This window comes from Erithacus rubecula, assembly GCF_903797595.1.
Source record: "Erithacus rubecula genome assembly, chromosome: 5".
NCBI classification, from domain to species: domain Eukaryota; kingdom Metazoa; phylum Chordata; class Aves; order Passeriformes; family Muscicapidae; genus Erithacus; species Erithacus rubecula.
Window position 1 is genome coordinate 63,975,439 of NC_136687.1, and position 14,584 is coordinate 63,990,022.

The 14,584-nt window shown below is 41.3% G+C and overlaps 1 protein-coding gene across 4 annotated transcripts in view; it reads right to left on the bottom strand.

The window, feature by feature from the left end:
• Nucleotides 1-618: 618 nt before the first annotated feature.
• Nucleotides 619-14,584, bottom strand: part of AFG2A (AFG2 AAA ATPase homolog A) — a 157,000-nt gene continuing 143,034 nt past the window's right edge. Inside the window, exons 16-18 of one of the 4 annotated variants that reach the window (XR_013774280.1) lie at nt 4,030-4,209; nt 3,015-3,093; nt 619-748 (exon numbers count right to left, since the gene is read on the bottom strand). Coding sequence is in view for 3 of the 4 variants with exons in the window: in XM_079305973.1 (XP_079162099.1) it covers nt 4,033-4,209 (177 nt within the window). In the remaining variant the exon portion in view is untranslated. Of the gene's footprint in view, nt 749-980; nt 4,210-14,584 lie in introns of those variants that run through there. The other 3 variants (XM_079305973.1, XM_079305972.1, XM_079305974.1) reach the window with 3 other exon arrangements.

Genomic DNA, 14,584 nt, shown 5'->3' on the forward strand with positions numbered 1-14,584 from the left:
ATTTGTATTCCAGATGTTGGCCTGCCAAATGGGCAAAACATGCCCAGCCACAACTGCAGTTCTGCCTCTTGCACCTACTACATCAGAAAAGCTCCTTATCAAACTGCACACATTAATATCACCTGTGATATTGTCTTCCATGTCAAGTAAAAAAAGCCATCAGAAAAAAATTTTGGGGCTCCTAGGAGATAAAAATGACTGCAATTCACTACAACTGCAACAACAACATTAAATACAAACAGGTCCCAATGTAAAACTGATTTTCCAAGTGTAAGTCTGCTCTCACTGCAAAAGCAAACCACTTGCTATGCCCCAGACTGCATCAGCACAGGAGTAATCCCAAGTTCAGGAGTATGAATGGAAGCACAGTCAGTTTTATCCCAACTTTGGGATCACAGGAAGCAAGGCAAGTTCTTTGTGCCTGCTTTTTACTAATTCTTTCAGGGCCTTTTGCCAAGGTTATGATACCTTGGGTGGGTGGCTCTTCATCTTTGAGGTCCAATTCCTCCCAAATTCTAGCACTACATACTAGGATACCACAAGCCCTGGACACCAGCATTTCCAGTGCTGGCAGCTATGTTTCACCCATGCATCAGCTGCTTTCTCTGGCAGAGAATCAGACTCCTGCTTCACCAAAAAACATCACTCCCAGCCTTACATGGATGCTCAGTACCTGGAGCATTGTTGGCATGTGTTCAGCTTCCAGAGGAGAATCATCACACTTTGACATTCAAAATGAGTAAAGAAGCTAAGAAAGGAAAGAGCCCAGATACAGAATACACAAAAATCAGCTTTAATATTTAATAATATTTAAAAGGGCTGATGAGTCTAAATTCAATGATTTTGAATAACCAGCTTTGAAATAAATGATCTTTATTCTGTCTCTGATGTTTGCCCTTGCACCTGAGCTTGGTAAAACTTGTATTCTGCTCTCATTTAGAAGCTGCAGGAAAATTATCCACAGTAAACCTCATTCTTTCTTCTAGCATTAAGAATTGTATATCATACTTGCAGTGAAAATCTGTTTTATGCATTAGGTCTAGCACAGGACTGAACTTTTTTCAAGTTAAGTGAAGACAATTTTGCATTTTGACCATAAATATTCTCCTGGTCATTTCTGGCCAAACTGCCAAAAGACATTTTATGCCATTTTGGAAGAGATTGTTATTGGAGGAAAAAGGTTTTATATTTAAAGATTTTATATTTAAACAAAGTGTGACTGAAACGTTGAAAAGTTGATTTAGTGTTAACAATCCTGCGACTCATGCAGTATTTAGGCCAAAAACTAGCTCCAAAAGATAACAGCAGGCAGGAAAAAGACAAGTTTCTAGAAACTAAGTTTCTAGAAAACTTAGAGAAGTAAGCCTAGGAAGTCTAACCAATGAAAGAGAGGATGGGACAGAGATGCTCCTCTCAGATGTCTTCTGTGTTGAGAATCCTTTTATTAAAATTAAATCTCATGGAAACACAAGAACAAAACCCAGCAGAAGAGAGAGTGCCTCTATCTTTGAGTTCCTCTGCAGCACACAGGTGTTCAGGCTTTTTTTTCACACTGCAAGAGATCTGAGTGGGTGCCAAGGCACGAGGTGTTCAACAAAACACATTGTGAGGAGTCAGCTCTGAATCAAAGCTCACTCCTGTAAGTGACAGGAGATGCTCCTGGAGTGCTCTGTCCTACAGTGCCCTCATCAGTAAGTTCCAACAAGAGGCTCAGGGTGTAACAACTCTCACCAAGATGGATTATGAAAGGGCTACACTGCCCCTGTGTTTTTGTCAAAACCAAAGTTTTGGTAATTTTCCAGAATTCTGATACCCAGGTTTTAATTTGCTCAGTCACAGTAGCAGTGATGTGTCTTTAGGAAAGAGACAGGGAATCATCATACCTTCCTTTAAATCTTAATTCAAGAGTGGCTTGGCATGGAGTAAGATCCTGACTGGCATCAGACTGGCAAAGTTTTCCAAAAATAATTTTTTGGGAGCGACAGACACCTCCTGGGGACTTCACAAATTTGTCATAGCGGGTTTTTTTTGTTTTTTAAATAATGTCTTACTTTCAAAAAAAATCAAATTCCACAAACCCAAGGATAAAAAGGGGATCTTCCTACATTTAAAATCACTTCAGGTACATGGGTGTGTATCAAGGGATTGGGTGCCCTGTGTATACATGTGGCACCATATAGGTACAAGGATAAATATTTGCAGGGATGGGATTTTTCCCAAGGCACAAATAGCAGAAATTGGCCAGCATTTTCTCCTAGTGTCCTAAAATTTGATGTGCAAAATTTCCCTCTGATGGCAGCAGGATTCCACAAAGGGGCAGGGCAGCCAGCTCCCACCTGCCTCTCTTGTAGTTTCTCAGTTCACATTCACTCCTTGGTGCATGTTCCCAATAAACCTGAGCACTTCCTAAGGAGTGGCCATCTAGTTTTAACACTCACCTGGAGCACCAGGTAGTGTTATTTTTATGCTACAAAATCACAAACAGAATTCATTATTAGCAGTGAAAACTGCAGTCTCTCTTTCCTCCCTTCAAGAACAGACACTGGAGTGAAGTGCCAGGGGATAAAGGTATGGCATTTAATTTCTGGAAACCTCAACATTTTAATGCTTGTGATGAATGATTCACATCCTGAGCTCCAAGCTGCAGTATGTAGAATTTAGATAAAGTAGTTTCAGATGCAGTTTTGATTCCCCAGGCAACTTTTCCAGTTCATAATTTTTAAAATTTCCTCTGTCTGTTTGACTCTTTAAGAGAGTCAAACAATGAAAAAAAGAAAAAAACCTCACACACATCAGCTGAACTAAGTAAAGGACCCCTTTTCCTCATCCTCTAATCCTTTACAGCAATAATAAAATCAAATGCTAATTACAGCAACAATAGGTCAGAATGAGAGTAATAAAAAAAACCTTTTAAAAGGTTTAAAAATAGTAGATTTCTGTTTAAAAGCTATGAAATATGTACAGTGTGGAACTAAGTAAAGAGAGAAAAACCACAATCCAGGTGAAGAAATTACCTTTCTGTTGAAGTTTGTGTTGGTGTTGATTTACTTTTCCCTCAGCTTTTTATGTCTGGACTAGAAAAGCTCAGCCTTTCTGTTGTGGGGAAAAAAAAAGCTGAATATTAGTTTGCTTAACTGCATTTTAATCCTGAGTGCAAGAGCAGAGAGCCTACAAGAACCTGTCATCATTTCAACAGTTATAACAAAGAAACAACTTGAGAAGATTTTATCTGTCCCTGAAGTATTTAATGGTCATTTATAACCATTTTTGCAAGGAGGTTTTCTCATCCATTAATTAGGGTTCATTATGGATTTTAAGCAGCCAGCTTTAACTTACCTATTTTATCAACATTCCTATTTATTTTGATGGAAACAAACATCAAAAAGAAGAATCTTTTGCTGACACCTGGCAGTGAGTTCAGGTTAGTGAAGGGCTGGGCAGTTTTTTAAGGTGCCTACCTACCAGCATGTTTAAAAAGGAGTTGGTGGAGACCAAAGATAAATGTTTGGCTGTAATCAATCAGGATGCTTTGGCTTTATCTCAGAAAGCCTGTCTGGCAGCTTTGCTGGAGATAATAAATAAAAAAATTCACAACAATGTTAAGCAATTTTTGTAATGAGGCCATTCACTGGAATAGTCCCTGGGATCACACTGTGATTGAAGCAGGAACAAATGAAGACAGTAACAGCATTTGTTGCTTCTCTCTTTAGGGCCAGGAATCCAACAAAATTCAGAATCTGACCTTTTGGGGTTTTTTTTGATACATGGATATACAACTGAGATAAACTGACTTAAACCAGAAATCTGAAAATCTAAAGGACAGGTTATACCACTGAAATGGGCAAAATCTAAAATTTAGGACAAAGTCTATGACAGTCAAAACTTCCACAGGGACTTTTATTACGGCAATTCTGCATTCAGTTCACTCCAGACACCCCACTCACTCCCAGTACAAAACTCTTTGGCTTCTGACAGCATCACAAAGGAAATCTGCCATTCACACAGTGAATGGGGTATGTATTAATTTGCCTTTCAGAGCGCGTGCAGTCCACTTTGCTGCTGGTAATCTGCATAAAACTGGATTAACGAGTCGGGAATCCTCGGGCTCACGACTGTCAGCGCGCTCCGGAAGTGCCGGCCCGTGATAGATTTGGCATGGATGTCTTCCTGAAGAGCTAGGAGGGCTGCTTCCCTGCAGACTGCTGCTATCTGCAAAGAAACAACAAAAAACCAATCACTCAGCATCATTATTATTATCATCATCATCATTATTAACATAACTTGAAGAAAGAGAACACAAGAACATCAAACCACTCAAAATGCCGAATAATCACAAGTAGAGTTCTTCCAACTTTTTTCTTTTTTTAAATAAATGAGGTTGTGGGTGATTAGGACATCCAAAAAACAGGATGTACCTTGAAATTCAAACCACAGTTACATTACATTTCACATTACAGCATAGTGCAAATTAACTCACTAATCATATTACCTTGTGCTAAACTCCCCACACCTGATAAATTCAAATCCCAATCACCAGCGATACATTTTTCCATCCCCAAAGTGCAAGAGCAGATATTCCCAGGCTCTGCGGGCACTTTTCTTTCCCAGCCTTGCACTGGGAAAGAAATAAAAACAATTAATTCCAAAAGGAGGCTCGGAGGAGAGGGGTGTGTGGAAGGGGAGGAGGGTTAAGGTCTCATACCCTGCAATGTGTTTTTAAGCTCTCTGGACTTCAGACAGCGGAAACAGACTGATGCCAGTGTCACTCTAAAGACACATTACTGTGGTGAAAGGAGCTTGTGGAATGAAAAGAGATATTGTGATTTCCAGTGCAACAGGGAAAACAGTGATTGATATTGACTGCTCCCTTATATCTGTAAATGAAAGAGCCAACTGAAACACATTTGTCCGGCTATTCAGCATATTTTCTCTGTTTGTTCACTTACTGAAAGGAGTTCCCCCGCTTATGCTCTGCTAATGGTTGCCAAAGCCGTTTAGTAGCTTTTTAGGGGATTTAGCAGCATGTTTAGGAAGCTTTCACAAGAAAACATGCATGGATTTAGATGGCTTTGTCAAGTTACAACAATATTACTATTAGTTCTGTGCTGCTCTAATGAGCACCAAAGCTAAACACTGCTGTTACGCATTTTAATGCTTTTCAGGACTTCAGAGACAGCTGAACGTGGAAGTGCAGCTGAGATTTAGTGCAGCAGCTTCTCGTGGAGATCAGTAATACATCACCCAGAAAGTTAACAGAGGCGCCCTGGTCTTTCTGTGCAGGTTTTTCTCTAAGCAGAAATTGTGACTGTGTCCCCATCTTGAACAGGAATATTAAGCTACTTAAAGAAAAAACCTGCACCAGATCAAACATCCCTTGCCCTCCCTGGCTACCACTAAACGCAGAATTCTTTCACAAGGGAGAAGACTGGTGATGGAAAAACAGATCCCAAGCATTCTGGACTCAGAACTCGTGCTGACTTTTGAAGGACGGGTTCATTCCCCCTTGATAAATACTGCGGGTAAGGCTATAAATGAAGAGACTCTCTGGAAGTTCTCATAGGCATTACTAAAAAAATCCCCAAATGCAGTCCAGCAGATTTTGGCTGTTTTGTTCTTCTCATGGAGACCATCACCTATCCACAGAATGAAATGCTGAAGGGGGTGTCACTGACAAGGTATTCACCTGTCAGCAGCTGTTTTAGTGAAGGAGAAGCTGAAGGATACACTGTCAGGTTGTCACATCCAAAACTGAAGGAACACCACTGCCAATCCTATTTCTTCCTGTTTCATTTGTACACCAATACACTCAGAAGGAATTCACCCATAGACTGATAGTTCTGATGATGCTTTCACCTGTTCTCTGTGTTTTGCCAACACTATCAGTAACAGTGATGATAACTAACCTCCAAAGTTTTTTTTTCCTTTAATTTTATTCTTAAACACTGAATCATAAGTTCCGTGATAACTGAAAAGCACTAGACATGAGGAAGTACCAGAAAACTGATTATTTTTGACTTCTTAAAAGCATTTCAGCTGCTTTGAAGGGACAAGAGAAGACTTTTAGTGCATAAATTATTGTTCTTCCTTTTCCTGGCTGCACTCAGAATTTTTGTGGACTAAACTTTTTCTAAATTATTGAGTAATAAACAGCAGGCATTACAGCACAGTGTTGAAAATTTAGGCCCTTGTGTCTGGTCATAGAGTCACATGGAGCTGTTTCCATTCCTGGGCTAACCCAGGGGATCAGGTTTCTGAGGTAAGAGATTCAACAAGGCAAGTTGGATTATTTTTCTTTGTTCAAGTATGCAAACCTTAAAAAAAAAGTCCTCACAAGCATTCTCACTAGCTGGTAAAACTAAATCACTCGTGGAAAGCAAACACAAGTAGTAGTGTAGCCACAGGGACTACACAGGAGGGTGAATTTATCTGGTGAATTAGGCCCTATTGGCCTAAGGTCACTGGTCTGTCACGGAGACTCCTTGGCACAGCCATGTTAGGACATTTCTTACCAGATGGAGCAACAGGAGGGCTTTTAAATGTCATTTCTGTGGATTGAGGAAAAAAGGGAAGGCCACAGAAGACGCTGTGACTGACAGCAGAGGAAGGAGACCCTTTGCAGCAAGCCATGGATCTTTCCCAGGCTTAGCAGCACTCCAAACCCAGAAGCTGCATCCATATCATCAGCTTCAAAACCTTGCAACAGGTCAATCCCAAATGAACTTCTCCCATGACTTTCTTAAATAGCTTCTTCTTTTGGCCTCTACAAGATCACCCTGTATCAAGTACCACAGTCCAATCATGCCTGGTATAATAAAAGCACTTTTGTTTGTATTTCATCTGGCAATTTCAGCAAGTCCTCCTATTCCCTGTGTTATGAGAATGGTGATTCATCTGCTCTTCCCTGTTGGCCTTCCCTGTACCGTCGATGATTTTACAGAGTTTTATCTCATCCCCTCTCAATCAAGTCTTTGCAAGCTGAAGAGTCCTCAGTGACTCAGACCTTGCTCCTGCCCAACCTGTCCATTATTCCTCCCATCTGCCATTGCTGCCTTGGCCACTTCTGCCCTGAGTACCTGAAGCTGTGCAGGGCACACAGGGGGCTGTACCAGGCCATAGCTCTGGGTTGCTTGCAATACCTTTCTTATCATTGTACTTGTGCTGAGAGATTTTCCTCAGAAAATTATCCATGCTGCCTCCAGCACCTTTTCCCAAGTGACAGTACCTAATTTAGGCCAAATTATTTGTGAATTTGAAGCTTAGGCAATATTCTTTTTTCTCCATTGCATTTATTCAGATGAACAGCCTCTGCCTACCTCTATAAATGAATGCTAAGAACCAACATTACCTACCTGCAAGGCAATTCTTAATGAGTTGCAAATACAAATACATCACTTTCGCCTTTTGAGTACACACACACAAAAAAAATAAAGACAAATAAAAGTGCAGTCTTTTGGATCTCTGTTGTGAGGAATAGGAATAACATTCTGGTCCTGTTCCAAAGGTAAAAATACTATATCTCACTGTACAGAGGGACAAAATAGATATTTTGTGACTACATCTGAATCCAGAGCGGCTTTCAGCACTAAGGCAGTAATGAAGATATGAAGTGATTGTCAGAGACAGCAGTGATTAAACAGCAAAACACCAGGCACCAGGTAATTAAACTGTAACTACATGGGTGCTACTGCAGCAATAAAGAGCCAGCCAGGTGGATTAAAAAGCTGCTGAATCTAGGAGTACCAGAATATCCCCTAGTTTGGTTATTATTAATATCATTAAAAAAGGAAGTTTACCAAAGAGAATTCTCATTTTCAATGGAGTCAGAGCAATTTACCAACCAATGCAATCAGCTGTTGTCTGCAGTTGTCTCTTAGCCTGGGAACAGTTTTGAATTCATGCATAAAAACAGTACATTGCTTTACTAAAGGACTGATTTATCATCTCAGGAAGTGCTTCAAGATCAGAAAATAAACAATTAATTTAGAATTCTGCTTCAAAGTCAAAAGGAAAGAAGAATTAAAATTTGCTGTGGGAACCACGCACACAGAGATCAGTAAGAAGCAAAGCCACACACCAGCTCAGAGCTATGGTGCAAACAATGAGCCCCTCAGCAGAAAAGGATTTACACCAAGTCGTTCCCTCCTGCCCCATTCCACTCCCAGCAACAATAAAATGCCCGGTGCCAGTTACTGTTCCCTGAATAACCAGCATAAGCACAGCCCATCTTTCCTCCGAAACCAATGGTTACACTGGCTGCTTCAGCTGGGCCGATTCTCCCCCATTCTGGCATTAAGCAACAACTCTTTCCAGCGGACTCAAAGTCCTTTTCAGCTTCTTTGTATTTAAAGTGCTCTAAATAGCTTTAAAGAACCTCAAAAAAAAAATAGCAAAAGCTTCTGTGTTAAAGCCTTAGGTATTTTCAAGAAAGTGGTTTTGTTAGGGCCGAGTGTGCTGGGAACACCTGTGAATGTCGGGTTTAATTGGGCTGCAGCTGCTGTCGATTGTGTGCGCCGTAACTGGCAGCCACTGCCTGGCCCGACATTGTGTTTCATTTTCCTTTTTCCTTCCTTTTTAACTCGCTCTTCCACCCCGCCAGTTAAAGTTGTAAGGGATTGTGTGTGAGAGAGGGATTAGGAGCCTGGAAACAAGAATAGTGCCCTGCGGGTTGTGAATAGCGCAAATTGGGGCGCTTCCTGGCGGAGCTGTACCTGCGAGGCTGAGCGCCCGCCGGGCACCTCAAAGGGAGCCGGGACCAGGTCTGGGGATTCGCCTTTCCCTCTCAGCCAGGGAGGGATAAAGGCTTCACACACGGCATTTGAACAAGACATGAATAACCCCCGCGTCTCGACATCTGTGTCGCACTCGGGCGAATTCCCGCCCTACCCCTGTGCCAGGAGCTGCTCTGTGAGAGCAAAAGATTTATCCACACAAAACAGGGAGAGCTGGAAAGCTCTCAGGATCCACCTGGACTAAGGCAAAAGGAGGGCATGGATGCCCTTCCAAAGCGAGAAGCTGCTCCCTGGCAGAGTAGCTGCAAGAGGTTGCTGACTGTACTCCTAAAATTCACATAAATAATTCAACGCTCCAGTAGCGCACAACTTCCCACGAGCGATTTGTACGGGGCTCAAAGCAGTGCAGGGCAGAGATGCAAAAACACCTCGAGGTTTGTGCCATCCCCAGCAGGTCACTCCTGCTCAGTGCGGGACGCCACGGCCCCGCTGTGCCCCTTCTCCTTTGTGCAGGCACCACCCGCTGCCGGCTGCGGGCTCCCGCCCGGCTCTTGTGCTGGCTCCAGCACTAAGCTGGCCCTTTCATTCACCGATTCAATGCACCAGACCATCAGAAAACTAATCCAGAAATAAAATAAAAAGAGCCTTAGCTTGCTGCTGGGGTATTGAGATGGGCTCAGGAGGGATTCAACAAGTCAGCATGGGAGGAGTGGGGAGCATGGCAAGTGGGATGCGTTATGCTCCAGGAGCTGCTGGGGAGACCTGCCCTAGATAAGAACGCTATTTTAAGATGTCACAAATATCCTTTTTTTTTTTTTTTTTTTTTTCCCTTCAATGGGCTAAACGGCGAGGGTCTTAACTGCTGAGGTGAAGTTTTTGATGTGTTTCAAAAAGGCCTAAATGTACTACTTCTCTTGTGTTTCAACTTCCCTTTTTCATGTATAAACCAAAGAAAGACAAGAGACAGCTTTTACTCTTGTCTGCACAGAGAAATTGTTACAGATTGCTATAAATCTTGTTCTGTATAGAGGAAAATGTTTCCAATACTGTGGAATTGTGGATCACCTTATGTTAAATTTGGATCAATGTTTGAAAGACAAAGAATCACCCTGTATGTGCATATCTTCATTCTGCTCAGTTCTATGATCTGTGTAGATTTAAATGGGATGGATCATAGAATCAAATAATGGTTTGGAATGGAAGGGACCTCAAAGATTACCTAGTTCCAACCCCTCTGCCATGGGCAGGGAACCTTCCATTAAACCAGGTTGCTCAGAACTTGGCTTTGAACACTTCCACGGATGGGGCATGCACAAAATTATACAATTATACATCTGGGCATTTTGCAAAGGGAGAATAATTTGTTCTAACCAGAAAACAATGAAATGTATTAGCATCACGCTTTTCAGATAGTATCCATTCACTCCTCAGATTCATGTACTGAACCATGGCAGCTATGGAGTGGATTTGCTTAGGATATGATTATTGCTCCATAAAATTTTCCCAGCTGAAGTGTGCAATGCCCTCACAGGCCACACAAGTGCCTCAGTGAGACTGAGGCTTCTTTGATCTCTAAGCAGCTACGTTGTAAAATGTTATGAGCTTTCCTCAAGTTAAAGCACTTACATCTCTACAGTTCTGTATTTAGGAACACTGCTTTGGAGCAGATGAGTTCCTACCCTCAGCAATGATAGTCTACAATTAGCTATTATTTTGCATAAAAATATAGACTTCTTTCTCCCTTGTTTATTAAAGGAACATTCAGTATGAGCAGACATCGGACTGTCTACTTTAAAACAGGTCTGTACTGATGAGGCACCATCTTTGCAACTCTTTAATGGAAAGGACAGGTATTACTTTTTGAGCAACCTGGTCTAGTGGAAGGTGTTCCTGGCCATGGCAAGTGCGTGGAATGAGATTATCTTTAAGATCCCTTCCATCCTACACCACAAACCCAGGATTATGTGTATCCTGTGTCTCTGAGAGAAAATGATCTCTGCTATTCCTGATTCCTTTAATGAGAAATTGTTAAGCACATGTAATTGAATAAAACCAGCTCCCTTAATGATGTCTGTAGGTGATCTTAGTTCAGAGCATTCAGCCCCAGATCTACACAATTTTATGTGCCATTTATTTGTGTAATTTTGTGGCTTGATGTGCAGGTGGCCATGTGTGTGGGTGTCCACAGCTTACCTGAGGTGCTGCACAGGGACACAAAGCTGTGCTGCTGCCTGAATACATCTGATTTCACCAGTATGGGGGTTCCTACTCACCCTTTCCATGGTGACCACAGCAAAGACCAAGTCCTCCTTTTGTCCTCTCCTCCTGGTCTCAGCCAGGCTTCAGAATCAGCTGAAGGTGAGCCAAGAGCTGAGCCAGACAACTCAGCTTTCAGTAGGATAATCATGGCAACAATTAATGAGGCAGAGAGACCCCAAAATGCTGCCTTTAGTTGCTCTTCCAGTACCAGAAAGTGAGCAGGGGCTGTGCCCGGGCAGCAGACAGCATCACATGTATCAGTAGTTCCTGCTATTCTATAAAGCTCACACACCCAAGGAAGAGAAAGATGAGGTATGTAGCCAAAATTAGGTGTATGTATCATAACTCCAGCACATGATGACAGCTAAGGGGAATAAAGCAGAGCTCTCAGTGGTACATGCTAAGTGTCATCACACATACCTCTGCTCATCCCGACATGTTCTAACAGAGCGAAGCCTCGGCTCCATCTGCAAGCTTTCTTTTTTTCTTCCTTCCACTATCTTAAAAAATATTACTAGATGTGTTATCCTTCCAAGCAATGTATAAAACATGTAAATTCTGATTTCAATTTTGTAACTGCAAGCCCAAAATGCAGCTATTTTCCAAGAGGCGCTCTGCCGATATGGCTCCCATCACTTTGGCAGAGACATGGCATAGCTACACCTCTCACAAAGGAATTCCGTAACAAAACGAGTTTTTACATGCTAGGACTAAATATTTTTAAACAGCACTGGCTGCCAACTTCAAGTTTCAGCTATATTTGTGCAACTAAAAAAAAACCAAAAAAACCAACCCCCCCCCCAAAAAAAAATCATATGCATGTTTCTATACAGGATTAAGCTGCATTTCTGGTTAACCTCAGAATTATTTCATTTTTATATAAACATTTAATGGGAAAGTTTAACTTCTTCCCTTCAATGAGGAAAAGGAAGCCAAGCCACTAGAAAAACAGTCTTTCTACGTGTGTGTGTGTGCATGCACTCATTTTAATTAAAAGTAATTAAGAGAATCCTGTGTTCTCACTCACAGTCTGCTGGTGCTGCAGAGGGCCTGGACACAGAGCCAAGGGTATTCTGCTGAACGCCGCCAGCAAGAGAGATTGGATTATGCAACTAAAAATTTAAAACTAGAAGACTTCATCACTACCTGTGACTACCTGAATTTCTCCCTAGGAAAAAAATCTGTATAAAATAGATTTGGCAGCTCCTACCTTATGAAACCTATCAGGGTGGAGGTGTTAAGTGGTTACTGCATTTGCTTGATGGCTTTTCGGATTTTGAGGCACTTACGAGGCTGGGTGATATGTTCAGAATATTGCCTATTTCTTGCACTGGAAGATAATTCTTGCCTTTCCCTTCTCAAGTTTAATCTGAGCAGAGGCCACAGACTCCTATCAAAACAAAGCAAATAAAAGCAATTCTGCAAAAAGAACTGGGAGAAGTGCTCTCCCTTCCATAATTTTTATTTTTTTTGGTCAACAGAGCATAGCCAGTCTAGAACTGTCTTTCATCTCCTTTCAGTTCCAGCTGTACTTCTACTACATTATATCACCATTTAAAGGTAGCTACAACCCAAAACTTTTGAATCCAACTAGTAAAGAAGGAAATCAAAAAAATTATTCTTTCATGGGTTCATTTAAACTCTGCCTTTCATTCTGTCTTTGGAGCCATATTGTCCTGATTTGGATCTTACACAGCAGGTTAAAAAAAGAAATTGCAGTTACCTACATATGAGCTATCATAATACAATACAGCAAAAGCAAACTCACCCAGTTAAAAATAATGATGAATCTTCTAGAAACTTAGTTTTTCTGTCAATTTGGGCAGAAAACACAAATCCTACAATAATAAGAGTTATATTTTCTGGGTGACATGTGCAAACACATCCTGGGTTGAGGCAGGAGGTGAGAAAAGACATTTGGGGAGAACACACATAAGGCCTTTGGATTGCAAAATGAATAATGTCCTAAATGGAAGCTCTCTAGCTTTTATTTATTGGGTTCTCAGTTTCTGGAAGGTGCGAGATGTCTCCTGTGGAGTATCTATTTCCTCAGCAGAAAGCTAGAGGAATTTCAGGCTGTTTCTAAGTTTACCTCTTGGAGCTTCCCATGGCACCAGCTGCTCATGTTTCCCAGGAAAATCAGGGAGGAAGACTACTACATGCCTGTATTCCAGGGAGGCAGAGTGTGGTTGGGAGGACAGGCAGACCTAGAAAGCAATGCCATTAAGCCCCAGCAAAATACCTTTGTGTATGGCTATTACTCCTAAAGGAAGAAGCAAAAAATGCTGGAAAAGAACTTATTCAAAGTTAATGCAGGTCTTGGTTGTGCAAGAAAAGAAATGAAGTAATTACAGCAAGAAAAGAAACTGTGAGTGATGCAAATACGTGGAACAAGAAAAGTGGGGTACCAACAATTACCTTGAGTTAAGGATTGATGGAAGGGTTGTATTTCAATGGAACAGAAAGTCAATTTAGGTGTCTGCTTTTGCACTGTTAACATTACAGCTTGTAATTTGGGTGCTCTCCTCCAGCTGAGGAAACTGAATCCACATAATGTCTGAAAGTCAGCAAGATCTGCTTACTCCATGGATAATAGATCTAATTTAACAAATTTTCTTTCATATTTGTAAACTCCTTCTCCATTTGTGCCACATCATTGCAAAATCATCTTTGGTCTCTTGGGTTTTCTCCCCCTCCTTCCTTGTCTAAGCAAGACAATGTAATGCAGATTTCCAACACTACGAAGACTTAGAAAACAGGTTGCTTGAATTTCTCTTCACAAAGATGCATTACATTCAAAAACTATCCTCAGCATTTCTGCAAATATGCACAAGGGGAAACAGAGGAGTGTCCCTTCCCCTACCTCCACGTTGTCTGCAGCTTTGCTTTTTAATGTTAATGGCATTTCAACTTCTTAGAAGTTGCAGTCTAGCACAATACTCAAACAATTTAAGGCTAGAAAAGTACAAAACTTATGCTTAACAGTGTTCAAGAGAGGAGGGGATGATGCCCAAAGGAGAAGAGTAAGCTCAGAAACTGTAACACAACTAAGGACCACAGCTAAAAGACCATAAAAAGTCACTAAGAAACATGCAACCAGTGACAGAACAGTCCTGAAATGAACCTGAGGGACACTTGTCAAGAGCTCAGTTCAGGAGATTTGCTCAGGAATTGCCTATGTGCATGAGAAGGTGTGAACTTCCCACTTCCCTCTGTATTGTATTTACCCATTTCATGTTAGATGTACAGATAGCAGGACTCAAACAGAAAGTCTTAACCCCTCTGCAAAAACAATAAAAGGTGACCAAAAGAATGAAAACACTACATCCAGGATGCTGCCACAGAAGTACAGTTTTCCATACTGGACCAAAACCCAAATGCTATTTTCTCTCAGCTTTGTAATTATTCAGTACTGCAAAGAGCAGATGTTCTTAACATTCACCACTTAGTATCATATTTAATACTTTTCATGCTATCTGGAAGATTCTTTGATATCAATCATCTGTTTTTATGGGGTGAGCAAGTTTTAAATGCATGAAATGTCATGGGAAAGCTGGACTTTATCCCTTCCTTTCAATTTGCATGACACTGCATGA